General features: G+C 58.8%; 9 protein-coding genes across 9 annotated transcripts; 4 read left to right on the top strand and 5 right to left on the bottom strand.

Annotated features, from left to right (window-relative positions):
* Positions 1-379: 379 nt before the first annotated feature.
* HRG_03004 (G2/mitotic-specific cyclin-4) lies at positions 380-2,655 on the top strand (the record flags this gene model as incomplete). Its single annotated transcript, XM_044861475.1, has 5 exons — positions 380-391; positions 536-1,300; positions 1,397-1,693; positions 1,760-2,299; positions 2,359-2,655. The coding sequence occupies 5 exons, from the start codon at positions 380-382 to the stop codon at positions 2,653-2,655; spliced, it is 1,911 nt and encodes a 636-aa protein (XP_044722501.1).
* Positions 2,656-4,357: 1,702 nt separating this feature from the next.
* On the top strand, positions 4,358-6,602 carry HRG_03003 (mitochondrial carrier protein; the record flags this gene model as incomplete). Its single annotated transcript, XM_044861474.1, has 3 exons — positions 4,358-4,546; positions 4,608-5,792; positions 5,871-6,602. The coding sequence occupies 3 exons, from the start codon at positions 4,358-4,360 to the stop codon at positions 6,600-6,602; spliced, it is 2,106 nt and encodes a 701-aa protein (XP_044722500.1).
* Positions 6,603-8,261: 1,659 nt separating this feature from the next.
* HRG_03002 (PQ loop repeat domain-containing protein) lies at positions 8,262-9,223 on the top strand (the record flags this gene model as incomplete). Its single annotated transcript, XM_044861473.1, has 2 exons — positions 8,262-8,412; positions 8,475-9,223. The coding sequence occupies 2 exons, from the start codon at positions 8,262-8,264 to the stop codon at positions 9,221-9,223; spliced, it is 900 nt and encodes a 299-aa protein (XP_044722499.1).
* A 994-nt stretch (positions 9,224-10,217) lies between these two features.
* Positions 10,218-13,121, bottom strand: HRG_03001 (tRNA synthetases class I (I, l, M and v) domain-containing protein; the record flags this gene model as incomplete). Its single annotated transcript, XM_044861472.1, has 2 exons — positions 10,218-12,590; positions 12,645-13,121. The coding sequence occupies 2 exons, from the start codon at positions 13,119-13,121 to the stop codon at positions 10,218-10,220; spliced, it is 2,850 nt and encodes a 949-aa protein (XP_044722498.1).
* A 1,080-nt stretch (positions 13,122-14,201) lies between these two features.
* On the top strand, positions 14,202-16,226 carry HRG_03000 (methylenetetrahydrofolate reductase domain-containing protein; the record flags this gene model as incomplete). The annotated part of the gene is made up of 1 exon (XM_044861471.1): positions 14,202-16,226. The coding sequence occupies one exon, from the start codon at positions 14,202-14,204 to the stop codon at positions 16,224-16,226; it is 2,025 nt and encodes a 674-aa protein (XP_044722497.1).
* Positions 16,227-16,981: 755 nt separating this feature from the next.
* HRG_02999 (uncharacterized protein) lies at positions 16,982-18,169 on the bottom strand (the record flags this gene model as incomplete). The annotated part of the gene is made up of 3 exons (XM_044861470.1): positions 16,982-17,607; positions 17,757-17,930; positions 18,064-18,169. 3 exons carry the CDS (start codon positions 18,167-18,169, stop codon positions 16,982-16,984), a joined length of 906 nt encoding a protein of 301 aa, XP_044722496.1.
* A 2,211-nt stretch (positions 18,170-20,380) lies between these two features.
* HRG_02998 (PQ loop repeat domain-containing protein) lies at positions 20,381-21,315 on the bottom strand (the record flags this gene model as incomplete). The annotated part of the gene is made up of 2 exons (XM_044861469.1): positions 20,381-20,861; positions 20,924-21,315. The coding sequence occupies 2 exons, from the start codon at positions 21,313-21,315 to the stop codon at positions 20,381-20,383; spliced, it is 873 nt and encodes a 290-aa protein (XP_044722495.1).
* Positions 21,316-23,840: 2,525 nt separating this feature from the next.
* Positions 23,841-24,641, bottom strand: HRG_02997 (phosphotransferase enzyme family domain-containing protein; the record flags this gene model as incomplete). The annotated part of the gene is made up of 3 exons (XM_044861468.1): positions 23,841-24,134; positions 24,218-24,387; positions 24,470-24,641. 3 exons carry the CDS (start codon positions 24,639-24,641, stop codon positions 23,841-23,843), a joined length of 636 nt encoding a protein of 211 aa, XP_044722494.1.
* A 1,302-nt stretch (positions 24,642-25,943) lies between these two features.
* Positions 25,944-27,063, bottom strand: HRG_02996 (phosphotransferase enzyme family domain-containing protein; the record flags this gene model as incomplete). The annotated part of the gene is made up of 2 exons (XM_044861467.1): positions 25,944-26,559; positions 26,609-27,063. 2 exons carry the CDS (start codon positions 27,061-27,063, stop codon positions 25,944-25,946), a joined length of 1,071 nt encoding a protein of 356 aa, XP_044722493.1.
* Positions 27,064-27,898: the final 835 nt, after the last annotated feature.

Below are 27,898 nucleotides of genomic sequence, written 5' to 3'. Positions count from 1 at the left end.
ACCCCGTCCCCTTTCCGTTTCGGTCCCCGAGGACCCTGTTGGACTTTCTCTGCCGTGGACAGAACCCAGTCTGCCGTTCTTGCTCCCGATTTGACAGCCGACTTGCCATCCTCAACCCGCTGGCTGGCCCCGACACGTCTCTTCGGCCGCCCCACGCCTTGGACGCTCCGGCTCGAGCTCGAAAAAAAAAAAAAGGGGACGCAATACACAGCAATACACGCTCTCGCACGACCAGACGCAAAGTTTTATGATATCTTGACGCGACGACGAGGCATCACCAGGGCCTGCTGCCTTGCAAGTCGCTCCTCGCGCTGCCGTAAGCGCGTCTACAGGATAAGCCATTCCATTATCCTTACCAGCAATTCGGCTGCTGCCAATCATGCAAGCTCGGGTAAGTTCATCTGGCCGCCACTGACGTCTCAGGCACTGGTCTCTAGAACCTTTTTGTCTGTCCCTCCCCCAACCGAGCGTCAATGTCTCGTTTGCTTGATTATTTTTGCTTGGCCTGAAACTAACGTCGTCTTGGCCAACGCAGCCTTCCCGACCGCGCGGCGCGGAAAACGCTGTCCCTCTCCTGCACCAGCGGCACAAGTCTACGGGGAACCTCGACATGTCCAACGCGTCCGCAGCCGGAATCCGAGGCCCTGCCAAGCGAGCCGCCTTTGGCGATGTCACAAACCAGAGCAAGAATGCCTTGGGTGCCCGCGACGAGGCGAAGGCCGGCAAGCATCAGCCCGCCTTGGCTTCACACAACGCACAGCCACTCGGCGTGGTCAACAAGGAAAACCTCTTGTACAACAACGGCGGCGGCTCTCACAACAACCACAGCAAGGCCAAAGATTCCTTCCTTCGCCCTGCACAACGGCCCGCTGCTCTGACAGCCAAACCCAAGACTGCTGCTGACAACCGGCCGGCCGAGGTGACGAGGAAGCCCGTCCCCGGTGCGTCTCTGGTCCCCGGGGGCCAACCCGGCAGAGGGGAGGCGGCTGTTTCACGGCATACGGCAACGGATGAAATCGAAAGGGCCCTTGGCCTTGCTGCCTCTCAGGCCTCGCTTGAGGGCTTGCCCTTCCCACAACCTCGGCACTACAAAAGCCAGCCGCAGTTGAAACAGCAGCCGCCAACCCTACGCCGCACACAGAGCAGGCAGTTTGAGGGCACCAATGCCGTCGCCGACAAGGCTGCCAGAGCCGACGCCGACCCTGGGGGCTTGCCTTCGCGCCACCTCGAGCCTTCGGCCGACCACGCGGCCTACCTTGGCCACCTGTATCCCGGCCCTGATCGCGAAACGCTCTCGCACGTGAGCCGCGACGACGGCTACGCCGACCTCGCCGCGAGGCTTCCTGAGATCTCAGAGGAACCACAGCAAGCCTTGGCGGCGCGACCGGGTGGCCAGACTCCCGCCATGTCCGAGCCAGAAGATTGCTGGGACGAGGATTACGACGAGGAATACGACGACCAGGACCAAGCCTACACCACTGCCCACTCATTTCGCTCGCGTGACATGACCATGGGCGGCGTCACCACCTTGCTGGCTCCGCGGGTCACCGCCCGTGTTCAGCGCGAGCTGGAAGAGGCCAAGCTGGAGGTGCAGCAGACTCGGTCGCCCGAGGACGTCGAGGAGGAGCTGTGGGATGTCAGCATGGTTGCCGAGTACGGCGAAGAGATTTTTGACTACTTGCGAGAACTCGAGGTATGTTGCGGTGTGACCCCGGGCCTGGCCACGGGTGTCCACCGACCAATGCTGACGTTTGAACAGATCAAGATGCTTCCCAATCCTCACTACATGGAGATTCAGACGGAGATTCAGTGGTCCATGCGGTCCGTTCTCATGGACTGGCTGGTCCAAGTCCATAACCGCTTCAACCTGCTGCCCGAGACGCTCTTCCTTACCGTAAACTATATCGACCGGTTCCTCTCCTGCAAGGTCGTCTCCATTGGCAAGCTGCAGCTAGTGGGCGCAACTGCGATCCTGGTGGCCTCGAAATACGAAGAAATCAACTGCCCGTCGCTGGAGGAGATTGTCTACATGGTCGACGGCGGTTACAACCTGGAAGAGATACTCAAGGCCGAGCGCTTCATGCTCAGCATGCTTAGCTTCGAGCTTGGGTGGCCAGGTCCTATGAGCTTCCTGCGGCGCGTCAGCAAGGCCGATGACTACGACTTGGAGACGAGAACCCTGGCAAAGTACTTTCTCGAACTGACCATCATGGACGAGCGGTTCGTTGCCTCGCCGCCGAGCTTCCTGGCGGCAGGTGCCCATTGCCTGTCCCGACTGGTACTGAGCAAGGGCGAATGGGTAAGTTTTCTTAATTCCATTTCCCTGCGTGAGTTGAGCCTATGCTAACCCAGCTACAGACCAAGCAGCACGTCCACTACTCGGGCTACACCTGGGCCCAGCTCAAGCCGCTGGTGACCATGTTGATCGAATGCTGCGACCAGCCCCGCCTGCACCACTCAGCCGTGTACGAAAAGTACAAGGACAGGCGATATAAAGGCGCGTCGACGATTGTGCAGCGCGCGCTCGATGCCGGCTTCACGCTGCCCCATCACTCCATCCCCATCCGACGGTCCCCGGCGCATGCCGGCGCCATTGAAGACGGTTCGGGCCAGCTGCCGTACAAGAACGGCCTACTCGTCTCCACGGAGGGATGAATGCGTGGCGAAAGCGCAGCATACATGCCCGTGTTCAAGTCCTGTCTGAGTGTCGCCCTGTATCGGTGAACCGATGGTATTGGAGCTCCCCGCAACACACTCTGAGACAGCGGAACTCCGATGGCAACGGCCTCTCCCTTCGAGCCGGCTTCTCTAGCCCGTCAGCGAGGTCGCCGCACATGGCCTACTTTGTACACAGTCGACAGACTTCTTTTCTTCCCCCGACGCCGAACTCTCTAATGACCATTGGCGGCCTTGGCTGGTCCGCACCCGAGATCCATGAAGACCGCCCATGGGTTCCTTACGAATACATTTAACGAGGCTCATGAACTATTTTCATTATTTTTCTTTGCAGCGAGGCTTGCGCCAGCAATTTTCGCGCACTCATATCCGGCGTTTTGCGGAAGTCGCTGCTCTTTAGACTTGACGGTTTTCGAGGGCATGGCGCGTACATGAATGAAGGAGGCGCAGGGGCATGGGGGGCCCGAGGAGAGGATGGGTGCGATACTCATCAAGCGGTCGGGCAAGCACATGGAAGCCAATGGCCTGCTCGAGACGTGGACCCTGTATGGACTATAATAATGCCGCCCTCGGCCAGCTGGGGCGACACGGGGACCACGAGAGGGTTTCCCTTAACTAATTACAGCCAGGCCGCGATGACTGATGTAGACATGCAGAGAGGGGCGGAGGCAGAGGAGGAGAGGATCCAAAAGAGAACACTGGCGGTATTGATGGCGTTGTGCTTGAGCAACCAATGTGACGTGATGTGTAGAAGGGCATGAGTGTCGTCAACTTGGGTGCAGAAAGACCAAGGTATTGCAGCAGTCGGTAAATGCTCGTCTGTTGACGGATGACTGAACTGATGGTCCGCCGACATCGGCCTCGCCGGCTGGAACCAAAGCCCCGTTCCGAGCCTTGGCTTGCTGGCATGCGTCACATGACGGTGGTTGCGGATCGCCCGGTGGCCGTGGCCGTCGCCTCAGCCCGGTACAGTACGTAAGGAGGTTGCAATATCGCGATGCGCTAGAAAAGGCCGAGAAAGGGGTTGTTGAGCCCCTTTTCCTGTCACGGGGAAATCGTAAATCCGGGCCACCACCACTACAGCGCTGCCCCTGGCAGCTGACAGCCCCAAAGTTAGGGGGGAGATGCGCTGCAGGTACCTCGGCAAGGCAAGCTGACAGACAGTACAATCCACCCAACGCAATGTTGCCGGGGAGCTCAGGTACTGGCCGGTGCAGCGATAGGCGAGGTACAAAAGCTATCGGGAAAGCTACAGTGGCCAGCTGCAGCTAAAAGTTACAAGTCGGATCTGGCTGGGAGCGTTTTCTTACGCGCAGCAAATGTCCGATTGAGTCGAGCAATTTTTTTCTAGTCTCCCTCCCTGTGTGCTTCATCGATTGCGGCTGCGCGTTGTCGGTTATTTGGAGCACCACTTTTCCTTGCACGCGACTCGCGGCCTCTACTTTGTCCATATCCTCACCTTGGAGGCACCGTTGGACGAGCAGCTTTCCCTCCTGGTGCTGCGAAGTTGGTCGGGAGCGGTACCCGTTGACCCTTGGTGTGATCCGTGTCCTGTGCGGCCACTTCCCCCGGACAAACAGACGCTTCGGCAAGGCATCGAAGCGTCGTTGGCCCATCGACTGCTCCCAGCCTCGTCGGGAAACTCTCGCTGCCGCCGTCGGAGAGGCTGCGACTCGGCATCATGTCGAAAGCCACGGTGGTCAAGGAGGCGGTCAAGGAGACGCTGCTGGGCTCGGACGAGCCGGCCCAGCTCTCGGCGCAGAGCAGGGCGCGCTTCATCAGCAATGCTGTCAAGGATCCCGAGACGGGCGAGCTGTCCATGGGGCCCGACGAGTTCATCAACACCATTGCGCCCAAGAACGAGGATTACGTGAGTCGCCCGCCGTGTGCCGAGAGAGGACGCGAGCTGACGCACACATTGGCGCGGGCAGCACAAAATCAAGCGGGAACAGTACTCGATCCTATTTCGCGTCGCCGATAACAAGGGCGCTGGCAGGATCAGCATGACGGACTGGGGCGTCTTTGAGAACCTGCTCATGAAGCCCGATGCCGAGTACGAAATCGCGTTCCGCCTCTTCGACATTGACCGCACGGGCAGGGTCAAGTACGACGACTTCCGGCGGCTGTACGAGCTCAACAAGGGCCCCAACAGCACCCCCTTTGACTGGGACTGCGAATGGGCCCGCCTGTACATTGGCAGCAAGAAGAAGCGCCACGACCTGAGCTACCCCCAGTTCTCGCAGATGCTGCGCGGCCTCCAGGGCGAGCGCATCCGCCAGGCCTTTCAGCTCTTCGACAAGGACGGCGACGGCTACATCAACCCCGAGGACTTTGAGCGCATCATCCTCGAGACGTCACGCCACAAGCTCTCGGACCACCTCCTCGAGAACCTGCACACGCTGTGCAACATCTCCACCGGCAGCAAGATCTCATACGCCAACGTGCGCGCCTTCCAGAACATGATTAAGGAGATGGATCTGGTCGAGCTCATCATACGGCGCGCCGTGTCCAAGAGTAGCGACGGCAAGATTACGAGGTCCGAGTTTGTCCAAGAGGCCGCCAAGATCACCCGCTTTTCCCTCTTTACGCCGATGGAGGCCGACATCCTCTTCCACTTTGCCAGTCTGGACGAGCCATCGGGCCGCCTGGGCCTGGGCGACTTTGCCAAGGTCCTGGACCCCTCGTGGCGAAGCCGGGTCTACGACACGGACGAGGCCGGGGACCTGCACCGGGCCGCCACCAAGAAGGGCGCTATCCTGAACAAGGCCCTCGAGGCAACGCACAACTTTTTGCTGGGAAGTTTGGCCGGCGCGTTTGGCGCCTTCATGGTGTATCCCATCGACCTGGTCAAGACGCGCCTACAGAACCAGCGAGGGGCGGTGCCCGGCCAGCGGCTGTACAAGAACTCGCTCGACTGCTTCCAAAAGGTCATTCGCAACGAGGGCATCCGCGGCCTATACTCTGGCGTCTTGCCGCAACTCGTCGGCGTGGCGCCGGAAAAGGCAATCAAGCTGACGGTCAACGACCTGGTCCGCAACTACTTTACCGACAAGCAAGGCAAGATCTGGTGGGGGTCCGAGGTCCTGGCCGGTGCCAGCGCCGGTGGATGCCAAGTCGTAAGTCTCCTCTGCTCACATGGTGGCCCGAGATGCCGTCGGGGAAAGAGACGGGGTGCTGAATGCGTCTCGGTTTAGATTTTCACGAACCCGCTGGAGATTGTCAAGATCCGCCTGCAGGTCCAGGGCGAGGTGGCCAAGACAGTCGAGGGCACGCCCAAGCGATCAGCCATGTGGATCGTGCGCAACCTGGGGCTGGTCGGGCTGTACAAGGGGGCATCGGCGTGCCTGCTCCGCGACGTGCCCTTTTCGGCCATTTACTTCCCCACCTACAGCCACCTGAAGAGGGACTTTTTCGGCGAGTCGCCGGCCAAGAAGCTGGGCGTGCTGCAGCTGCTGACGGCCGGCGCGATTGCGGGCATGCCGGCGGCATACCTGACGACGCCGTGCGACGTGATCAAGACGCGTCTGCAGGTCGAGGCGCGCAAGGGCGAGGCGACGTACACAGGGCTGCGGCACGCGGCCAAGACCATCTGGAAGGAGGAGGGCTTCACGGCCTTCTTCAAGGGCGGGCCGGCGCGGATCCTGCGGTCGTCGCCGCAGTTTGGCTTCACGCTGGCGGCGTACGAGGTACTGCAGACGATGCTGCCGATGCCGGGCAAGAAGGCCGAGGTCAAGATGCACACGGGCGTGGCGGACGCCATGTCGACGATTTCGTCGGGCAGCCTCGACACGAGCCCCTTTGCGCGCAGCCGGAACGCGCTCAAGATCATCCTGGACCTGGACCAGGACTTTGGCAAGATCAAGATGCCCAACGAAAAGGGGTGGCGGTCGCTGCCCAAGTTTATCGGCGGCGGCGGCTCGGCATAGGCCTGACGACGTTGCCATGACCTGGTGGGTTGAAGCGGTCTCGGACCGGGCGGGAAGAGGGGAAGAGCAAGGAGAGACAAGAAAAGAAGCCGAGGGGCCTTGGTCTGGTTCGCATGGCATCAGACGCGCTGGCGTTTGGGAGAAAAAATGAGGCATTGCAAGAAACTGCTTTGGTGTTTCCCCTTTTTTTTCGACTTCTCTCTTTTATTTTTTGGGTTCTGCTCCTTTTTCTCTTCCTTTGGCCGATGTAATCGCCCCGTCGCCCGACAAGTCCCTTGTTTGGTCTCGTTGCTTTACCCCTCTCCCCTCACCGTGTTCTTGTGCGGGTTTTGCGGCATCAGTCACGAAAGAATGGCTGGGTGCGAAGGAGATTGACTCTTGTTGTTCTGGCCTTGGAAAAACGAATAGATGTAGAGGTATTAGACACGGGCAGACGGACGGCAGAATGGGAGAAGTAGACGAGCGTACCGTGCTATTGACGGTCTCTCAATCCTGTGTCTTTGCTGCTCTGTGATGATTGGCTCCGGGCAGGGCCTGGACCGGGCGACGAGGGCCATGCCGGGCAAGGGCGGAGGCGGAGGGCACGGGGCCGGGGGCGGGGCGGGCGGACGGGCTGGAAGGTGGTCTCGTGTATTGATCAGCAGGACGTGAGCCGACGTGGTGGGAGGCGACTGAGCTGTGAGAAGACGGGTACGTACGGTACTGCACAGTCGTACTGTAATTAATACCTAGATACCTACTGTACAGACCTATGTAGAGGGGCTTGTGTCATGGAGGCCTGCCGTTGCGTGCTCCCTCCCATCTCACCCGGTCCAGGGCAACCCAACCGCGGGGACCTGCGTCGCCAGCAGGCAGCGGCAGCGGCGGGTAGCAGTGGGCAAGGGTTCTGTGTAGGCGCTACTAGCACTACTAGTCGGCACTAAGTTGCTTGTCGCAGTGACTACTGGTAGGTAACTTACAGCGCTCCTACTAGTGAGCGCGTCACGTCCCGGCGCCACACAAGAAAACGGCGGGACCTCATGATTACGCTCGTGATTCTGCGGCCGCACGTGGGCACTTTTCCAAGACTCCTGCTGCGAATGTTCCGAGTTTGGCAGGTCAGGCAGGCCACAGGCCAAGGCAGAGGAGAAGCGGTGCTTGACTCGTGGGTGTTTGGACGCGACTCAACCGCTATCAGAGTGACTTGCCTCTCCGGCCCGGCCTCTGCCCGCCAATGTCGCCCTTGGCTTCGTGCGTCATGGGATACACCTGTCCCTTGCCCTGGCGCAAAGTACCTCGTCATAGGCACCCTCGTGGGGATCCATCCATCGCAACCCCTAAATCGCCTGCGACCCGAAATCCCTGGCGCCAGACGTCGTCGAGATTAAAGCCGGCCGTCCCTTGCACCGACCGCGCGCCTCCCTTCGTCCTGTACGACCTCGTCGACCAGCTATACCCGTCTTCTCTCTGCGCTCGGTCCGGCTTCGCGTCCAACAGGCTCCGTTCCGCCACTTCCGCCCTCTCTCTCTCTCTCTCTCTCTCTCGCGCGCGCGCGCGCCAACGACCAACTCTCCTTCTCTCCCTTTCCCATGTGATACCCTCGCATTTCTCTCTTTCTTTCTTTCTTTCTTTCTTTCTTTCTTCCCCTTCTCACTCTCCCTCCCTCCCTCTCTCTTCCAAATGGCATCCTTTCTCGCCTTCCTCTCGGCCCTCTTCGGCTGGGTCTACACCTTTTGCTGGAGCGCTTCCTTCTATCCCCAGCCGCTGCTCAACTTTCGCCGGCGCTCCACCTCGGGCACGACGGTTGACTTTCCCTTTATCAACGTCCTCGGTTCGTCACTCTCTTCTTCGCAGAGGCTTTTAAGTCGCTAACCTCGCCGTGTCGGCGCATAGGCTTCGCCGCGTACCTCTTCTCCAACCTCGCCTTCTACTACTCGCCCGTTATCCGCGACCAGTACGCCGCCCGCAACCATGGCCTGACGCCCACGGTCCAGTTCAACGACATCACCTTTGCCCTGCACGCCCTCGTCCTCTCCCTCGTCACCGTGTCGCAGTACCTCGCCCGCCCCGCCTGGGGGTTCGCCCCGTCCACCGGCACCCGCCCGTCGCGCTTCATCGCCGGCGTCTCGGCCGGCTGCCTGCTGGCCCTCGTCACCATCTACGTCGTCGTCGCCACCGCCGCCGCCCAAGGAGCCCCGTCGGCGTCGTCGGTCGACCCCGCCACGGACTGGTGCGAGCTCGACCTCGTCTACGCCGCCGGCTACGTCAAGCTCGTCGTCACCCTCGTCAAGTACACGCCGCAGATTGTCGCAAACTGGCGCAACCACAGCACCGAGGGCTGGAGCATCTGGCAGGTGCTGCTCGACATGGCCGGCGGCGTCCTCAGCATCGCCCAGCAGGGCATCGACAGCTACCTGCAGCGCGACTGGAGCGGCATCTCGGGCAACCCCGTCAAGTTTGCCCTCGGCAACGCCAGCCTCTTCTACGACTCCATCTTCATGGCCCAGCACTACGTCGTCTACCGCGGCGCCTCGGCCGGGAAGCCGGGCTGGCGCAGCGAGGAGGAGCCGCTGCTCGACGACGGCCCTGCCCCCGCCGACGCCGCCCATGACGACGATAGGAGAAGAAGGAGGCTGGACTAGTGGGCGCGGGGGGCCACGTGCTTGTGTGTCTTGACCGAGTACAGTAGCTTGGAGAGCAGGGGCTGGGGGGACCGGGGCTGACGACGCACTGGGGCTACGGCTCGCATCGAGACACAAAGCCTGTGTACATAGACGGTCGGGGAGCCGCGAGGCCGGCCTCTGCCCTTACAGTGCTTTGCATCGCTTCGATTTACATCCATGATACCACGCCGGCGACTCTTTTCTCTCCGTGCAAGCCATGAGTTGGCGGAAACGAGCCAGCGACTCGACATGCATGACGCAGTTTGTCGGATATTTAGCTGCAGAATGCAAAGAAAAAGAAAGCAAACGTCTCGGACCGTTGTTGGCGACGGCAGTCGGCGAGGCGATGCAGGGGTTGGGCACACGAAGCACAGATGGTGGCTAATGCGCATGCAGCGACCGACTCACCCATCCCCCCCCAACGCCTCTGACGTCCGGTATTCACAAGTTCGAACGGAGGGTACAGCGTATACATATCGTCTCCCACGATCGGCTCTTTCAGCGTTCATGTCGCGTAGAGGCGCCTCTCGGCGACATGGCCAACTCCCCTCCCCTCCCCCCTTTCTCCCGACATTCTTCGCCGCTGCTGATGCTGCCTCCCCCCCACCCTCACAAAGAGAGCGAGGGGTGCGACAGCAGTTTGGGGTTGTACGCGGCAGGCCTGCGGGCTGACGATGGACCGCGACGACGGGGGAAAGGGGCTGAGACAGCGTCGTCTTACCCCGTGTCGGCGTCGAGGCGCTCCTTGCGCGCATGCTTGGTGATGGGCATCCCATGTTGAGCTGTGCATACATACTTTTTTACAGTCTGTACGCTTGCATGACGTACAACGTTAAATCGCCCAAGTAGCAGGATGGCGCACGACGCTACGGCGTGTACGCACCCAACGGCTCGTCTCCTGCCACGCCTGTCCATGCTTCAGCTTCTCGAGGGTATATCCTACCTCTTCCTGGTCTACGTCTGCGGGTCCTGTCTATACGACAAAATTTACAGCCCGGCCCCCCTTGACCGCAATTGCCCGCTTGGCCCCCTTGACGTCGTACCGCCCCCCCTCGCCGAAGCGCTCCCTCCCCAGCTCCGTCTCGAGAATCGCCGCCGTCATCCACTCGCTCAGTCCGTCGCCCTCGAGCTCCCCTGGCGGCGGAGCAATCTCCACCACGCCGCGCACCCTGCCGTTGACCTGCACCGCGCACGCCTGCCGCCGCGGCTGCAGCATTGCCGCGCATGCGCTGCCGTCCTCGCTGGGGAACGAGCCCGTCTCCAGCACGCTCCCCGCCGACGGCTGAAGCGCGCTCCAGCACTCCTCGGCAAACGCCGGCGTGATGGGCGCCGTCAGCCGGATCAGCGTGCTGAGAGCCTGCCGCTTGACCACGTCGCCGGCCTCGTCGTTGCTGCCCAGCGTGTTGGTGAGGCTCATGAGATCCGACACGACAGTGTTCAGCGAGTAGACCTCATCGTAGGACCGCCTGACGGACCCAATCGTCCGCTGCACCTCTCGCCACACTGTTACTTCCGCGTCCCACTGCTTCAGCTCTGCCCTCGTCATGGAGCCGAGCCTCTCAAACCTGGCCTCGAGGTAGTCGGCGACCGAGACAGGCTCGTCGGGCGGCCCTGCCACCGCCATCACCTGGTCATGCAGCCTCTGGAGCCATCGGGTAACTCCCGAGATCTTACTCTCATCCCACTTCAGCACCTCCCCAACCGGAGCTTGGAATAGCATATGGGCCCTCGTCGTGTCCGCGCCGTACTGTGCAATCGTCTTTGTCGGGTCCACGCCGTTGTACTTGGATTTGGACATCTTCTCAAAAGACACGGTCGCGGCCCTTGCTGTCGCGGCCACCTTGGGTGCCGCGGGGTCAGAAAGGTCCAGCTCGTCGGGCTTGAGGAACCTTCCGTTGTCGGGGTCGACGTACGTCTTGCCCTGAACCATGCCCTGGGTGATCAAGCGCTTGAACGGCTCGGCAGAAAGGGCTGCCGTCTCGTCCGGGTGCTGGGGCATCAGAGGCGTTGTGGCCATAAACTTGTAGATGAAGCGAGCATAAAGAAGATGGAGAATCGCGTGCTCGATGCCCCCGATGTAAATGTCCACAGGTAGCTTCTCGGCAGCCTTAGGGGACATGGGTTGCTCGGTGTTGTGTACGTCGGCAAACCGAGCATAGTACCAGCTCGAGTCCACAAACGTATCCATCGTGTCTGTCTCTCTGCGGGCAGCTCCGTTGCACTGAGGACACGTCACGTTGACAAAGTCTGACGAAGACTCCAACGCGTTGCCCGTCTTCCCTTCGGCCCAATGCTCATCGACTCGGGGGAGCTCGACGGGCAGCTGGTCGTCGGGCACCGCGACAGGGCCGCAAGAGTCGCAGTGAATGATGGGGATCGGAGCGCCCCAGTATCGTTGGCGGCTGATGAGCCAGTCGCGCAGACGCCATTTATCAACGGGCTTGGCCAGTTCCGCGGCTTCGAGCATGCGCACCATCATCTGCCCTGCTTCGGTCGAAGACTTGCCTTTGAAGAGCCCGCTATGCTCCGTCATGATGCCGTCCTCGAGAAAGGGCTCGTTTTCAATGGCCGCCGTGGCGCCGTCCTCGGACGGTGCCAGCACGATGCGGACGGGCTGGTCTTGCTGGTGCATCCGCCAGAATGAGTGGTCGCGCAGGTCGTGGCCCGGCACGCCCATGACTGCCCCTTCGCCGTAGTCGCCCAGGACATAGGGGGCAACGTACACGGGCATGGATGCCTTGGTGGCCTCGGGTGTGTCGTCGTGGTAAGCGACGGGGTTGATGGCGCGCAGCTGCGGCAAAAGGTAGCCGACTTTGGAGTCGGGGGGAAGGCCTGGGAGGGTGTCGAGGAAGGCTTGCAGTTCCGAGTCGCTTTCGGCCAGCCGAGACACGATGGGGTGGGACGCAGCGAGTGCGACATACTGGACCCCAAAAAGCGTGTCTGGCCGTGTGGTGAAGATTTCGATGGCGGCTCCGACATCGACGCCGTGCGACATGAGGGGAAACTTGATGGAGGCGCCCGTCGACTTGCCCAGCCAGTTCCTCTGTTGCGAGAGAACACGCTCGGGCCATGCACCGTCTTTGGCGAGTGCCTGGAGATTGTCGAGGAGAGAGTCGCGGAAGTGGGAGATGCGGAAGAACCACTGCTTCAGCTTCTTCTTCTCAACTTTGGCGCCCGACCTCCAGGAGCAGCCATTGGCATCGACTTGCTCGTTGGCCAAGACGGTCTTGTCTATCGGATCGTAGTTGACCTCGGCCTCGGCTTGGTAGGCTAGTCCGCGTTGGTAGAGCATGAGAAAGAGCTTCTGAGTGTGCTTGTAGAATTTGGGGTCGGACGTCGCAAGCTCCTGGCCTGGGTGTTTAGCTTGGGCGGCGGCAACGGCGCAAGACTAGTCACTCACGCGATGCCAGTCCCAGCTGCCGTTCATGAGGTCGAGCTGCTCCTTCATCTTGGCAATGTTGCTGGCGGTCCAGTCCTCAGGCTGGATGCCTCTCTCGAGGGCCGCGTTCTCGGCCGGCAGACCAAAGGCGTCCCAGCCCATGGGTAGCAAGACGCGGTAGCCCCTGAGCCGGTTGTAGCGGGCGACGACGTCGGCAATTGTGTAGACGCGCAGGTGGCCGAGGTGAAGGCTGCCGGAGGGATATGGAAACATGGGCAAGACGAACTTGTCTTTGGGCCCATTGGCAGTCTCGGGGACTGCGTCGCGCTGGTCGGCGGCTTTCCATACTCGCCGCCACTTGTCGTCGAGTTCTCGGAGGTTGACGGCGTACCATCTTCGGGCCAGCGAGGTCGAGGCGATTCGGGGGCGCGGGCCAGCAGTGAGCGAGGCTGAGACATGGAGGCTCGCCGCTAGCTGTCCGGCGCGAAGCAAATGCATTGGAGGCTCCTTTGTGGCCTTTTCACATGACTTGCGAAGGGCGATGATGGGGGAGCTTCATCGTGTGGCGAGATTAGAGCTTGGAGGCCGATTGGAGGAGGAGCAAGTGGAGGTGACGCATGCCGGGTAGGAGACGCCCAAGTTTATCCGTATCTTGATAAGACGAGGATTCGCAATCGGGGGAATTTGCCCAGGGGAAGCTCGGGCCACCCTGGAATATGGCGTTGAGGAGGCCCTGCAGGCGCCTGCCGCGTTGTGGTTTATTTCGATAGGCGGCTTGAGTGTTAAGTGCGTATCTAGGTACTAAATCGATAAGGGCTGCCGCTGCAGCGCCTCGAGCGCCCCTAGGTACCTCAGAGAGCTACTGTAGTATAGTAGGTAGTAGCCGCTGCTGCAACAGCCATTCAGCCTTATTTGCACGCGGGCTGAAGAGCCATATACACGGAAAAATAAACAAAAAAAAACAAGAGACGGGTGACCTAGCCTCATTTATAGACTCTCACTTCATATTCACCAAGCAAGCCAGCGAAAAGTGACAGGTACCGAGATCACGTCCTAACTTGAAATACTTCCTTGACCGGGAAATCTTGCAGCAAGTTCCTTGTACTCCTGTTTGCGAACTGCCCCTCGTACCTTCGTTCGACGGCCGCTCTCGTACAGTGCATACTGTACGGAATACGCCCGGAAAGGGCAGGAAAGAGAATGGCGACCGTGATATCTGCCTTCCCGCCCGGTCTCGGCACGACCTCATTCTCTGTCCGTCACGCAAGCCCAACACTGGCGCACTCGTCGTTCGAAGGCGTGGGCTTGTCTTTTCCTCTCATTTTCCTCTCTCGTCGTCTTTGACTTGCCTCGGAGCCCGTCGCGTCGCTGCAGCCTGACCGAGCGCCTTGCTGCTGCCCTGTCGCCACATCAAATTCGCTTCAGTTTCCTCATAACCATCATCACGTCGCCACCTCTTGCTCTATCTCGGAGTTTGAAGCACTTTCAAATACCATCAGTCGCATCGCACTGTATCGATCCGTACCCTAATCATCACCCTCCTGAGCATCACCTGATTTCACTGTCCACATCATCACCATGGACAAAATCACGGACAAGATCGCCGCCCTCCCCGATGGCGCCGAGTACTTCTCGCTCGAGTTCTTCCCTCCCAAGACAGCCATGGGCTTCTCAAACCTGAGGCACCGCATGCAGAGGATGGAGCAGGCCCTGAGGCCGCTCTTCGTCAACGTCACCTGGGGCGCCGGCGGCTCGACTGCAACAAAGTCCCTCGAGCTGGCCGAGCTGTGCCAGCGCGAGCTTGGCCTCACGACATGTCTGCATCTGACCTGCACAAACATGAGCCGCCGCATCCTCGACAAGGCCCTGGAAGACGCCAAGGCCCTCGGCATCCGCAACATCCTCGCATTGAGGGGAGATGCCCCTCGAAAGGAAGAGTATCGCGATGCCGGCGGCGACCAAGACGACGGCTCCGACGAGCTCACCTGGGCCATTGACTTGGTGCGCTACATCCGCAGAAACCATGGTGATTACTTTTGTATTGGAGTCGCCGCCTACCCCGAGGGCCACGCCGACGAATCTCATCCCGTGGGCCAGAGTCTTGAGCACGATCTCCCCTACTTGGTCGACAAGGTCCAAGCCGGTGCCGACTTCATCATGACCCAGCTCTTCTTCGACATTGACGCCTATGAAAATTTTGAAAAGACCCTCAGGGAGCACCCCAGCGGCGCCTTTACTTCCATTCCCATCATGCCCGGCTTGATGCCCATCCAGAGCTACCAGATGATCAAGCGGACAACCAAGCTCAGCCATGCGAGGATGCCTGAGTCGATCTTGACGCGCCTCAACGCCGTCAGGGGGGACGACGAACGAGTCAAGATGGTGGGCGTCGATGTCATCGGCGAGATGGTGGAGCAGATCAGGGCCATCAAGGCCGGTACCTCTGGCCACAGAGGGTTTCACTTTTACACCCTCAACCTGGAAAAGGCCGTGTCGCTCATCGTGGAAAAGACTGGGTTGATCCAGCAAGATTCGTCCGAGAGCGACGAAGCCGCCGTCGTCGATGACGTCCCCCTATCCCCCCTTCCCACCATCCAGCTCAACGGCAATGCGCCATTGCGGCCGAGCAGCCACTCGCGGACAAGCAGGAGACATTCCTCGGTCGGATCTGATCCCCATAACAGAGTCATTGTGGGCAGCCGACCCCTGGCTCATCCGGAATGGGAAGCGTCGGGCCAGGAAGCGGGCGTTCCTGCCGAGGCCATCAACTCGCGCGCAAATACGCTGGCCATCTCGGAAGGCGAGGGAGCCCTGGGGCGCGAGGCCACCTGGGACGACTTCCCTAATGGTCGTTTCGGCGATGCTCGATCGCCCGCCTATGGCGAGATTGACGGATACGGCGTGAGCTTGCACATGTCTGTCACGCAAGCCGTGCGGCTGTGGGGTCACCCGGCAACTCGTCAGGACATTGACGGCATTTTCGTCAAGCACATGCAGGGGGAGCTCGCGGCCATTCCCTGGAGCGAGGAGGAGCTGATGGCGGAATCGTCGACCATCCAGCCCCGCCTCATTGAACTGAACAGCAAGGGCTGGTGGACTGTCGCCTCCCAGCCCGCAGTCAACGGGGCGCCGTCGAGCGACGGGACGTTTGGGTGGGGCCCGGCAAACGGGTTCGTCTTCCAAAAGTCGTTTGTCGAGTTCTTCCTCCCGTCGGACGACTGGAAAACGCTCCTCGACAGACTCAACTCCCCCCGGGTGCGCGAGTCGATCTGCTTCTACGCCACCAACGCCAAGGGAGACTTTGTCTCGTCCGACTCGAGCGGGGGGGTCAACGGTGCGAGCTCGTGGTCGAGCACCAACGCAGTTACGTGGGGCGTCTTCCCGGGCAAGGAGATTGTGACGCCGACGATTGTCGAAGAGGTCAGCTTCCGGGCCTGGGGCGAGGAGGCGTTTGGCATCTGGGGCGAATGGGTCAAGGTATACGGCCGAGGGTCGGACAGCGAGAATCTGCTCAACGGCATCAGAGACGACATATGGCTGGTTAACATTATTCACCACGAATTTGTGGACAAGGATGCGCTGTGGGAGTTGCTCCTGGAATAGGAGACTGAGACAGGAAGGGACATGTTTACTGTGCGTATATCATTGCGTGTATGGCATCGGTGACGCCGTTCCAAGCGGGTTCTGGGAAGGCGATGGGACATGGTGAGGAACGATCATGTGGATCCGAGCCTGGGTGACGTGTATCGCAGTATACTGGACGTTTGTAGGCCTCGCGGCCCGGGGAGCGCGCGGGAGCGTGAGGAGAATGTGAGGTGATGCGGGAGATGGGCCTCACAGTTGCCCAGGCTGCACGGCCTGGACGCCATTGACTTTGCTGAGGCGGAAGCCATATACTTTCGGTGCCTGTCTAGTGCAGTCTACTAACGGTCAAGGGATACGATAGCTTTAGAGACAAGTTCGGGTGAATGTGTGAATTTCTCTCATCTTCTTAGTCTTTTCGTCTGTGGAGTCCTTGGATCTGTAGACAAAGGGGAGGCAGTATGGACACCGACTTGGCTTCTTTTGCCGTCAATCATTGCCAGAAAACCACCATTCGCAATCGCGAAAACACAACAAAAAAAGTTTCATCCTCGTCTCCTCGCCCCCCTGTGCCCTCGTAGCGCCGTGGCGGCGCGGAATCCCGAGTTGCCCCTGTCGCTCCCCCGTATGGCGAGATTGACGAGACTCTCTGGATGGCGAAGCGTGAAGCAGGGTGTGTGGCAGGAGAAGTGATGTAATGATAGCAGAAAGAATATTGAGCAGAAGTAGAACCGAGCGAGCGAGCAAGCAACATGAGATGAAGCGAGAGGGCGAGGTCAGATCTCGCCATCGCCGTAGCCGTCGTCCATGTCCATGGCCGAGCTCCAGAGGCCGTCGGGAAGGGAGCCGCGGCCCATGTAGGGATCGGAGCTGCCGACGGCGAGCTTGGGCGGGTCGACGGGCCCAAAGATGGAAGGGCGGCGCGGCGCGGCAAGGCCGACGGGGGCGTCGATTGGGACGGGCGACTCGCTGTCCCGGAGCTGGGCCGCGGCATCTGCGATCGTAACGTTTGCCTTCTGGGCAGCCCGGCGGGGCGTGGCGGTCTTCTGGCCCGCAGCGCCCTTTGCGCGCTTCGAGGGCGTGTCGTCGCGGTCGCTCCAGTTGTCCCCAGCGCCGCCGGCGTCGTCTTCCTTATCGTCGTCGTCGTCGGACGAGGAGCGCTTGACGGGGAGGCGGGTGCGCTTGCGGCCCGTTCCGGAGCGGGTGCCGCCGGTGCCGCCGCGGGCCGGGGTCGGCTTGGAGGGCGTGGACACGGGCGTGGCCGCGGCGCCGGCGTTGAGGCAGTTGGCGACGTCGCCGCCCGCGGCCTCGACGGCGCGGAGCTTGTCGGCGTCGTGCTTGATGCCTCGGAACTGGAACTGGATGCCGTCCGGGGTGGACTGGCCAAAGTATTTGGCGATGTCTGGGCCCAGTGTCAGCTTTCTGCTTTTCGACACGCGCTTTCATCCGAACGAGTGGCTTTGGAGGCGTCGACAACAGGAGAGTGAAGGCAAGAGCAACGCGTTGGACATTCGAGGGCAAGCCAAGCAAACTTGAGACCAAAGGGCGTACTGTTCTTGTCCACGGCTTCCTTGGTGTTCGGGAGGTCATCAGGGGCCATCATGTCCTTCATGTCGAGCCCCGCGGCACGCGCCTCGTGGATGATGAGGGCCTGGGCGCGCAGACGACGGAAGCGGTGGTTGAGGGCATGCTCAGTCATGTCCGAGCCGTAGCACGCCGATATTTCTAGGGGAGGGACGAAGGGTCAGCCTTCGTCCCAAGAGCGAGACAGAAACTGACGGGGATGGAACAAGAGGAAGGCAAAAGGGCTAGAGAAATAGCGGATGCAGATGAAATTCAAAGAAAAGATGCCATCTACCTTTATAGTTCCATTTGACGTCGGGATGGGCGGCTACAATGGCGCGGACCATGCGCGCCTGAGCCTCGTACGACTTGTAGTTGGCTTTGGAGCTTGCGGGAGCCATTTTGGTTGAGTCGCTGGGCGTTGGCCGTCAGTGGGAGAGGGCACAGGTGGAGAGGGTGAGACGATGCGTCTCTTTCGAGCCCCGGCAGAGGTTGCCAGCACACGACGGGTGATTAGAGCAAGGCTTCAACGGCGATGTGTTTTGCGTCAAGCTGAAGCGCGGGCGAGGCAGGAGAAGAGACTGGGGTCGTGCTCAACTCACCAGCTGGGAAGATGAAGGAAGGAAGCAGAAAACTGTCGAAATGGAGACTGCTGCTTTCACAAATTAGCAAAGGCTTGAGCGAGAGGGAACAGGAAGCGAAGTGCGTACAGACCTAGGAGGGCAAAGTGCGCGTTGCCTGGAGCGAGATGGTTCTGGCTTCCGCTCACGGGGGCGCAGAGTGGCTCAAGTATGAACGCCTTGCGAGACGATGGAGGGTTGGTGCGCGAAGAAAGGTCAGAGAGGATGGAGCGGGTTTTTTTTGTGGTAGCAGAGAGTGCTTGTTGCCGGGGGGTGCGAAGGGGCGTGTTCAGGCAGCTGGCGAGGTGTGCGCGTGCGCGGGGGCCCAAGGCGCGGTGGTAGAGGGAGAGGGAGAGATAGCCGAACGGGGCGAGGAGAGGCAGCTGGCGGGCAGGGCAGAGCTCTGGCCGACGGGGCTGGCGTGGCGAGGAGACGGGGGAGCGGTGCGGACAAGGCGAGGGGTGTAAAGCGGATGGAAAAGGAGGTGGAAAAGGCGGTTGGTAAAGACTCGCAGCTGGGCAGAGGTGGTGGGGAGAGGAGAGAAACTCGACGGTGAGCTGCGGTCCGGGTTCAAAGCGGCGTTGAGGTTTGGAGTTGCAGACTGAACGAGGATGCCTGTCAGCTGGTTGAATCGTGAAACTGCAGAGGGAAAAGAACAGAGCAGAAAACTCCGCAATGGGGACGGGGGGGTTGTGGACGGTTTGAGGGGGGACGTGGAAGTGCTGGCGGCAAGCAAACGGGATGAGCGGTTATAGAGAGTGACGAGTAGATGCGCTGATAGACAGAAACCGGTATGATAAGGACGCGAAATAGAGAGGAACTGGATGTACCTTGAGAGAAACAACGATGCTTCGTTTCCCGCCTCGGCGCTTGAGGGTTATGTCTGCTCTCTCTCTGATCACCCGGGAACCAACTCCAGGCAATCAACCCAGTCTGGAAGAGCAGGGCGCAGCACCAGCAACAGTCCGCAACCAAATACTCGTCCGAATCTGCACACACACATATATATATAACCGTACAATGCAAGACTCCCCTGAGCCGGCGCTACTGAGCCCGCAGCAGCAGAACAGGCTCGAGTCACGAAATAGACGCGTCGCGCGGCGGGAGGCGGACAGGGGCGAGTAAAGAGGGTTTTTCTTCGAGGGGGGGGGATAAATGATGGACGATGAGAGGTCATGGCTGGGATAAAGGGGATTGGGGGGATTGGGGGCCGTTGGTTGCTGGGTCAACACAGTCCTGGCCGGAGACGCACGCGCCACTCTTCTCTTTTTGCTTTTTCCGTTCGTCTGTGTTACTTGCCAGGGGGTCACTGCACGAAAAAGCAGCCCCACGTGGGATGGAAGACGTTGCTGTCAAACAAGCGAGCGGGAGCTTGTGGACTTGGGGGCGGTTAAGAACGGGGCTGAAGAACTGGGATCATCCAGGGACGGATATGGAGGGACAAGCTCGCTTCACCATCGGCCGAAGCTCGACAACCCGCAAACAAGAAACAGGCGTGGCCGTGGACAGCTCACGTCTTGCTGCATACGGAGTACAGTTGCGTATATTATTTATTCATCGCCTTGGGGCCCTCGCCTGCGCCCTGCAGAGCAGAGCAGCCCGCGGTCGTGGCCGGAACCGCTCTATCGCCGCCCAAACGCCCCTTTGCCCGAGTATCCAAAAAGTCAAACAGAGTCGCGAGCGCCGCCACGTCGTGCTTGTGTGGCACAAGGCAAGACGAGGCTCGGGCGAGTCCAGGTGCGAGTCCAGACGGTGTTGGTCTCCGGGGGCCATCGTTGCCCTCCCCTCCTTTCGTCCCGTAGCCAAGCCCTCACCTGTGCGTTCCGTCCCTTATTATTGCTCTTGCTGTTCTTGTATATGGCCATTGCCTATGCGCAGACACCCTGTGCGTCTCGAATGGCCCGCGGACTCGGCGCCGCAGGCCCTCTGCCTCGGCCGCACTTGTGTCGTCGACCGCAAGACCCAGGCCAGCGTCATCCATACGGCAGCCATCTAATCCACCTCGGAGTCGCTGTAGGGCGCCGACCCCTTGGTCTGCGAGAAGCTCCTGCTGTGCGGCCGCACGCCGTGTGTGAATGCGCTCGACCACTGGCCCTCCTCCAGGGGATGCTCCTTGACAATATCCTCGCCCTCGCCGTACATGAGGTACTGGGCGCCGAGGAGGCAGTCGCAGGCGGCCTGGAAGAGGCCGCAAACCTTGAAGGCGACGGGAATGTCCGTCGTAGTGGTGAAGAACCACAAAATCTTCATGGCGTCGCCTCCGAGCCAGGCCACGAGGACCGACAGGCGAAAGCCCTTGCACGACCTCGTCTGGGAGTTTGCGAGGATCTGGGGAATGGCCAGCGTGGCCTCGACGCTGAGGCCAACGTATCCGAGCATGGCCGAGTAGAGGGTGAAGAGGGAGGGTATGGGGGTCATGAGGAGCTCGAGGACGAAGAGGCCGGCGGCGAGGTAGAGGAGGAACTGCCAGTAGCTGCGAGGCGTCAGCCGGGACGCGACGGCCCCGACGGATGGGATCAGGAGGGAGAGACTCACGGCTTGGGCGAGCGCCATTGCCAGAAATTGTAGGGCCGCGGGCCGGAGAGGATATTGTCGCTTTGGGCGGCGGCGGCAAAGGGCACGCCCGTGTCGCCTCCCTTGGACGAGGGCGGCGGGCGGTGGTCGAGGGCAATCTTGAGGAGGACGAGGTGCATGGCGACCATGATGAGGGACTGGAGCAGCAGGCTGGTGTCGAAGCGGGCGCCGTGCCAGTAGAAGATGCGGAAGAGCGAGGCGACGAGCATGATGAGCGGTATGTCGAGGGAGAAGCCGGCGCTCGACTTGTTGCGGTGCATGGCCAGGGCCTGGTCGCCGTAGGAGAGGATGGGCGATATGACGATGAAGAGGGGGGCGACGTAGGCCGCGCAGGCCGCAAGCCAACCGCTCATGGCGTCTGTTTGGCTTTGCTCGCTGATGGATGAGAGTTGGCGGAGATGGACGAGAGACGGGTCGCGTTGGCGGGAGGGAGGAAGGGAGGGCGAGAGAGCGGAAGGGGAGGGGGCGCGGGAAAGAAAAAGAGAGAGAGAGAAGATGACTGGCCGGCTTCACGCAATGTCCATTCGATCGAAGCAGACACGGCCGGAAGTTGGCGGGTGGGCGACGGCTGATGATGCTGTTGGTCGACGAGCGCATCAGCGACACAGATGCAATGGATGGGGAGACAGTTTTTCTCGACAGTACGGGATGCGGAGCGGGTACTCGAGGCGCTAACAGGCTTCAATTGACTTTTGGTGGTTCCGTCACCTCTTGGGGTTAGTAATTGCGCTAGCGCACATGGTGTCAGCTTTCGTATCGACAACAGGACACATCAGCAACCACCAACAAGGAGAGTTGGAATGGCCATGACGAGACCTATCGTGTCCCTTGTCGCCGGCCTATTGCTTGGAGCACCATGCCCAGTTGGCGCTGTCTTTGAGGCCGACCAATTCATCGACTCTCCTTGAGCCCTCCTCCGAGGCCAAAATTCACCTTCCACTCCTCCCTTGTCGGTGGACGGACTGCGAGGGAGAAGCCCGCGGATGCCCTCGTGCAGGCGGCATGCCTTCCGCTGTTCAGCCGAGACTTGAGCATAACCATGAGCCTTGTTGTCAGATCCAGTCCAGCCTCGAACCGCTCTGCATGCAGTCATGCACACGCGACTTTGCTTCAACGTGGCTTGCATATGCAGCTCTGCTTTAGGATGCAATTGTTGCCAAGCATCGTCTATTCGGCTGGATATAGGTGCGGATTTTTCATTTCACCCAAAAGCAAGTCCCCAGAGGCAGGCACCAGTCAGCCAAAGCGAATCCCAATAAAGCAGTATCAGGCACGAGAAGGGCGCTCGGCGGCGTCACCTTCAACACTACGTTGGCGAAGGCCCATTCCCGTCCATGACGCAATTATCTTCCCTCCCTATGCTCCGCACGATTTGGAGTCTCCGAGGCAATGCCAGGTCACCGCTCGCTTCGTCGTCGGGTTGACCGTAGACGAGTTTCTTACGCTTACAATCGCATTATTTCCGGAGAACTATAGAGTATATGGAAGCGAGGTGGGCTCCAGGACCTCGAGTCGGCTTAGCGCAGAGGCCCCTCAACAGATTCAGTCTCGCCGGGCCTAATGAAACCATCCACCCATGCGCTCCCCGCAGTTGATTTCGGCTGAGTTCAGTTGAGTTGATTGAAGTTAACCTAGTGACAACTCCGTGGTCGACGTTGAGATTTGGCTTGATTGCCACCCTGCATTTGGTCGGCCAAGCTTAAACTCCAGTGGAGAACTCCATACAACGACCAAAGCAACCCTGAGCCTTCCGAAGCGATCCCGCGAATGATACTGCTAATATGGCTGCCTGCCGGATCAGTATGCAAGCAAACTCTTGTCAGTCACGGAGCAGGAATAGAAACTTACTCGCTAGTCACCAGTTACGTCAACATATTGCCAGCCATGAAATGCTCCGACGGCATAGGGCAGGAACTTACATACTAAGTTCCAGCTACGTTGGCATTTGGAAAATAACCGAACGCGCCTCGTCAGTCACGGGGATAGGAACTTACAATCTAGAGTCCGCAGCTGCATTAGTATATCGCCAGAGTCGCCGTCTATATTAGCAATCCACCAGTATTCAAGCTGCATTTTGATCACAAGTTAGGAATTTACGAGCTAGAATCGTCGGCTGCTTCAACGTTCTGCCAGAGAAGAGATGTTATATCAGTCACTAGAGTGGAGCTTACCACTAGAATCGCCAGCTATTAGTATACCGCAGCAATCTAGCGTCCTATTATTCAAGTAGTAGGAGCTTACAGGCTAGAGTTGCCATCCATTAGTGTCGCGCTAATCACAAGAAGCCATATGAGCCATGGGGTAGCAATATTTAAGCTTGGAGCCACCAGCAGACCAGCTACATTAGTGTACCGCCAGCCTCAGACGTCCGTAAAACCTTGCAGACAAAAATCGCCAAGCCATATTAACATGACACTAACAGTCAGACACTGTTTCTGTTCTAGAGTAGAAACTGAACGCTAGTGTCGCCAGCTCTATTAGTATATCACCGACAACCAGATGTAGGGTAGGAAATTACTCCCTGGCGTTATTCGAATTGTTAGCATATCGCCAGAATTTAGATATTATGTTCATCATAAGGGTAAGAACTCACTTGCTTAATTTGCTAGCTATTAGCATTCCGCAAGCATTTAGACGTCCTTTTGTACTACGAGGTAGGGACTCCCACACTGGACTCACGGCCGTTAGTATACCAGCAACCTAACGTTCTAATAAGTAACATTGAGGAACTTATAGATGAATCTGAATTCACGGCCATAGAGGGCAGATATATTGGCGCGAACGGTTGCTTGTTGGATAGACTCAAATCCGTACTGTGTCGTCGTCAAGTCCACACGGCCCATTACGCTGTCATGACTATATGCGCAAATCTACTCTATTATTTCGCTTCGTTTTCGTACATAACTTCTAGTAGCTCTCTCTCGTCGTTGACCTCTCCCTCGAGCGCAGCCGATGGTCCGGGGCGGCGGAAGAACATGCCTTCAAACTCCTTTGGGAAGAAACCAGCGTATTCCCAATCGAGGATCGCTTTCACCTTTAGCGTCGCTGGGTCGACAATGACATTGTGAGTGGACAAATCGTTGTGACAAAAGACAAGGTCCTTCGTCTCTCTAGACTTCATCTTCCACTGCGAGCGGGCCGAGTTGGTCATAATTCGATAAGGTGGTATAACCTGTGTTCCAAATGTCAGCTTTGGACGAAGCGAGAAGAGGCTGTGTTGATGCTCCAGTGTTGGTGGAAGGACAATGAACCCACGATTCCAGAGGGCCCACCCCACGCATCAGACCTCAAGCCGCTCAGAGTCTCCACATAACGCTCCAATTCCGTCTCAACGACCTTGCGCTGTTCAAGGGCAAGATTATTCATAGTCACGCCATCAATGTATTCCATGACGAGGTAGACGGCGCCGTCGTCCTCGAAGCAACCTGTACAATTTCGGTACTGGAATATCCGGTTTGTCGGCGACGAAGCGCATGGCGGCAGCCTCGTTGAGGATACGTTCATTGCCGAAACGTGGTATGAACAGCATGCCCGCGAAGGGGTTGGTTTGCCATTCGGATGGGCGAAGGCTGCGCTTGATCCACGCGCCGTCGACGTGGAAGTATTTGCGCTCGGTAGTAAGACCGACGCACTCCTTTTCGCGCCGGGCATTGAGCATCTGGTTCGTGACAGGCGACATTGCGAGACTTCTTTACCCGACTCAGTTGGCGAGGAGCGGTGAAGCGGAGCCGCTGCTCTCCAAACTGTGGCCGGTGGCGGTGCCGTGGCTGGAGGGTAGGGGGCTCCAAAGATGCTTTACTTCTGACGGACCATTCCATTGTAGCGCCGCAATCGGTGCTCCGCCACACCCACCCCGCCTGGACCCTTTTTTTGACGACCGGCCGTTAGCTTGATAATTGCTATACGGGCAGTCCGTCCCCTCTTTAGGTTAAGTAGCTAAATGTATAGTACACACGCCTATATAGCTAGGTACTTGGGCAGGTAGCTACGCACACGGTGCCTAGTAGCGTCATCATCTTCCTTGCATCTCTTCCGCATGCCTCCTCGTGCCAGCTTCCACAAGAATAATCCACCCATAAAACTTGTCTAGTCCCCTCCTCAACCTGATACCATGTTGATGATACTGACATCTCACTCTCAAGAGTAGCCATGGCAAGTCGGATACTCGTGAAATGCTCTTCCGAGCTGATACCGGGTAACCCGGTATATCGAGATATGGAAATGGCCAAGATCATTTGTATGCACGAATGGGGACGCGGCTTTGACGAACACTCCGATACCCTTTCCTCCTTAGGTCAATATGCAGTTGACGGTGTACGATGCTATTTTCTGCTTGACAATGGACCGGCCGAGTCCAAAGACCCACATATTCTTGTCTACCGGTGGGATGGGAATCAACTGTAAGCTCCTTGCCGAGACCCTACAGCCCAGAAACTCACTTCGTTCTGCAGAGATCAAAGACCGCTTTCTCATTCCATCATCGCATATATGAAAAATATACCGTTTAGACCACAGCGCAAGAATGATGTGGGGCTTTCTGATGACGAATTTCTAGCTACTCATGGCGAAGAACAGTTCAGACAGTTGCTTCTACAGAGGATCGAACAGAAGAAGAGGTGGGGTTACAGACTCCTGCCTGTGGAGCTCAGGTTGCTTGAGAAGCACCCAGAACTTGCTTGAAAATCAAGGACCGAAGAAACAAGGGATCCCAAACAGGGCATGTCCGAGCTCATCCTCGACCAAGGGACCATCATGCTGGACACTTCTCTCGTCAAGAACCGTCGGCCGACCCGTGTCACTGGCTGGACGTTGGAGTCGTCCAATGGAAGTCCCTGAGTCTGCCAGAGCAACGAGGAGCAAAGACCGGGACCCACAAAATTGTCAATGTAGCCAAGCCTCTTCCCAAGCTGGAGAATGTAGACAACCTCAAGGCTGCCCTTGTCGAGGCTGGTGTCAGTAACCTAGACGCAACTCACTCCCTCTATCTGAGCCATTCATCGAGCCCCTCAAATCGGGTAGCTGGGTTCAACAGCAGCCCGTCAAGTATCATCATGTTGTACCTCCCGCCGGCATCATCCTTAATCGGTACCGGCTTGGGCTCGTTCGCAAGCCGGCTGGTAAAGCCCCGACATCGTAGCAGCCCTAGAACCGTCGCGGCCTTGATGGCCTTGATGGTGTCGTCGCCCAGTCCGCCAACTTCATCACTGAAGGATTCCCAAAACGAGTGCACCAGGTCATCGTAGTCCTCGTACCTGCTCCGGCCATTTTTCAGGTGCAATGTGCTCATTAGACCTTGCAGTGAATCGAGGTTTGTGCCGAAGGGGGCAATCTCCGCCGCAGCCCAATCAATGACGCCAACCAAATGGCTTGACGGCTCCTCTACAATGATGTTGCAGGAGCTAAAGTCTTCATGTTGAAGGACCATGGGCAGAGAGAAGATGCTGGGCAGGGATGCTAGTGTGGCGCGGATTATAGGGTGAAATCGCTCGGGTAGGTTGACGAGCAAAATCTGCAGGTCTTGCTCGAACGTCTCAGCCATGTGATTGCAGTAGGCTTGGTCGACCTCCTGAGGCGCCTTCCACGCAAGAGCAAAGAATCTGCGTCAAGTTAGACTAGCGTAGCATAGATAAGAAGCCAGCGGCAGACCTTGCGACATCCTGAATCAGGTTCTTACGGCAGGCCATGTTCTCGGGTGAGTTGTTAGGGAACCCATGTGCAAGTATAAAGTCCATGTGGCTCAATCCTCGTACACGGGTCATGATGTAGACAAGCAGAGGCTCTTGCTCCGCCGTCGTCGAGTCTTCGCCCAGCTGCCGGATGAACGAAACGTCTGGTGCGAGCGAGCCGAAGATCTGTCGGGCGAGAGCGACGGTCTCTATCTTGAGCTCGAGAGACTTGAGGCGGAACTGAACGACATAGCCAAGATCCTGCCCGGCGTAAACCGTATACGAGCAGAACCCCTGGGTGGAGACTGGAACAATCTCGTCGCCACCGACGAGCTCCTTGGCCACTGCATCGCATCTTTCGCGGCGTACCGACGTTTTCGAGAAGAAAGTGGCGATTTCGTCCTCGACAGAATATTCCTGGCTTTTCGAAGCCATGTTGGTCCGAAATCTATTGTCAAAGTAGGCACTACAGAAAACGGGGCCGTCTATCGTGCAGTGGACAAAGACGATTCAACCTGCTTGCTGTCTGAGGGATGGTCCCAGCGCCCAGAGCGCGGGCCACGAGGCCACGGCGCCGTTGCACCCTCCCGAAGGCCGGGAAATTGATAGCCTGGGCCCCTGAGCGGGCCAGGTATAACTATAGCGCCTACCGCGGCGCTTCTTATAAGAGTTATCCTTCTTCTTACCCTTTACCTGACCCCTAAGTTTACTAAATTGGTTGTAGTTTGGATGGATTCACGCTGGCCGGGTTGAGCTGATGTCGGTGACGACGCTACCAGCTAAAGGATAGGCGTCGGCAAAAACAGGAGCATCAAACGTCGTCGCATGCTCTTGATGTTGATCCCAGGGCAGAATGTCAGGGTAACCGGCTTGCAGAGACACTGGCGAGCAAGCCGAGGGGGGCTAGTCTGTTGGATCGAGGGGGCATTGCGCCCTGCATATAAGAAGAAACCCCCCCTGCCTGGTCCGTTCACTCAAAGGGATGGGGAAAAGAAGGGAGCCGGGAAGGGTTTTTTTCCGCCCAGGGAGAGAGGCCCAGCAGAGATGGTATCCAGCCAATGAGACAAGGCGAGGGTTGTTCCATTAATAGCCGCGTCTCAAACCAAGCGTGGAAATAGGGCGGCTGAGTGGAAGGGCAAGGCAGGGTCAGCCAGCGGGATGGACCGCCGAACTGGTTGCCTGTGAAGTTGTGAACCTCCTTGGATGATGGACTCGCCCTTGATGCGTCTCGACTCCAATATAGTTAGCCAGTACAATACATGGCAGACTT

Source organism: Hirsutella rhossiliensis (genome assembly GCF_020360975.1).
Source record: "Hirsutella rhossiliensis strain HR02 chromosome Unknown scaffold00003, whole genome shotgun sequence".
NCBI classification, from domain to species: domain Eukaryota; kingdom Fungi; phylum Ascomycota; class Sordariomycetes; order Hypocreales; family Ophiocordycipitaceae; genus Hirsutella; species Hirsutella rhossiliensis.
This window is presented reverse-complemented; position numbering and strand designations above follow the sequence as displayed.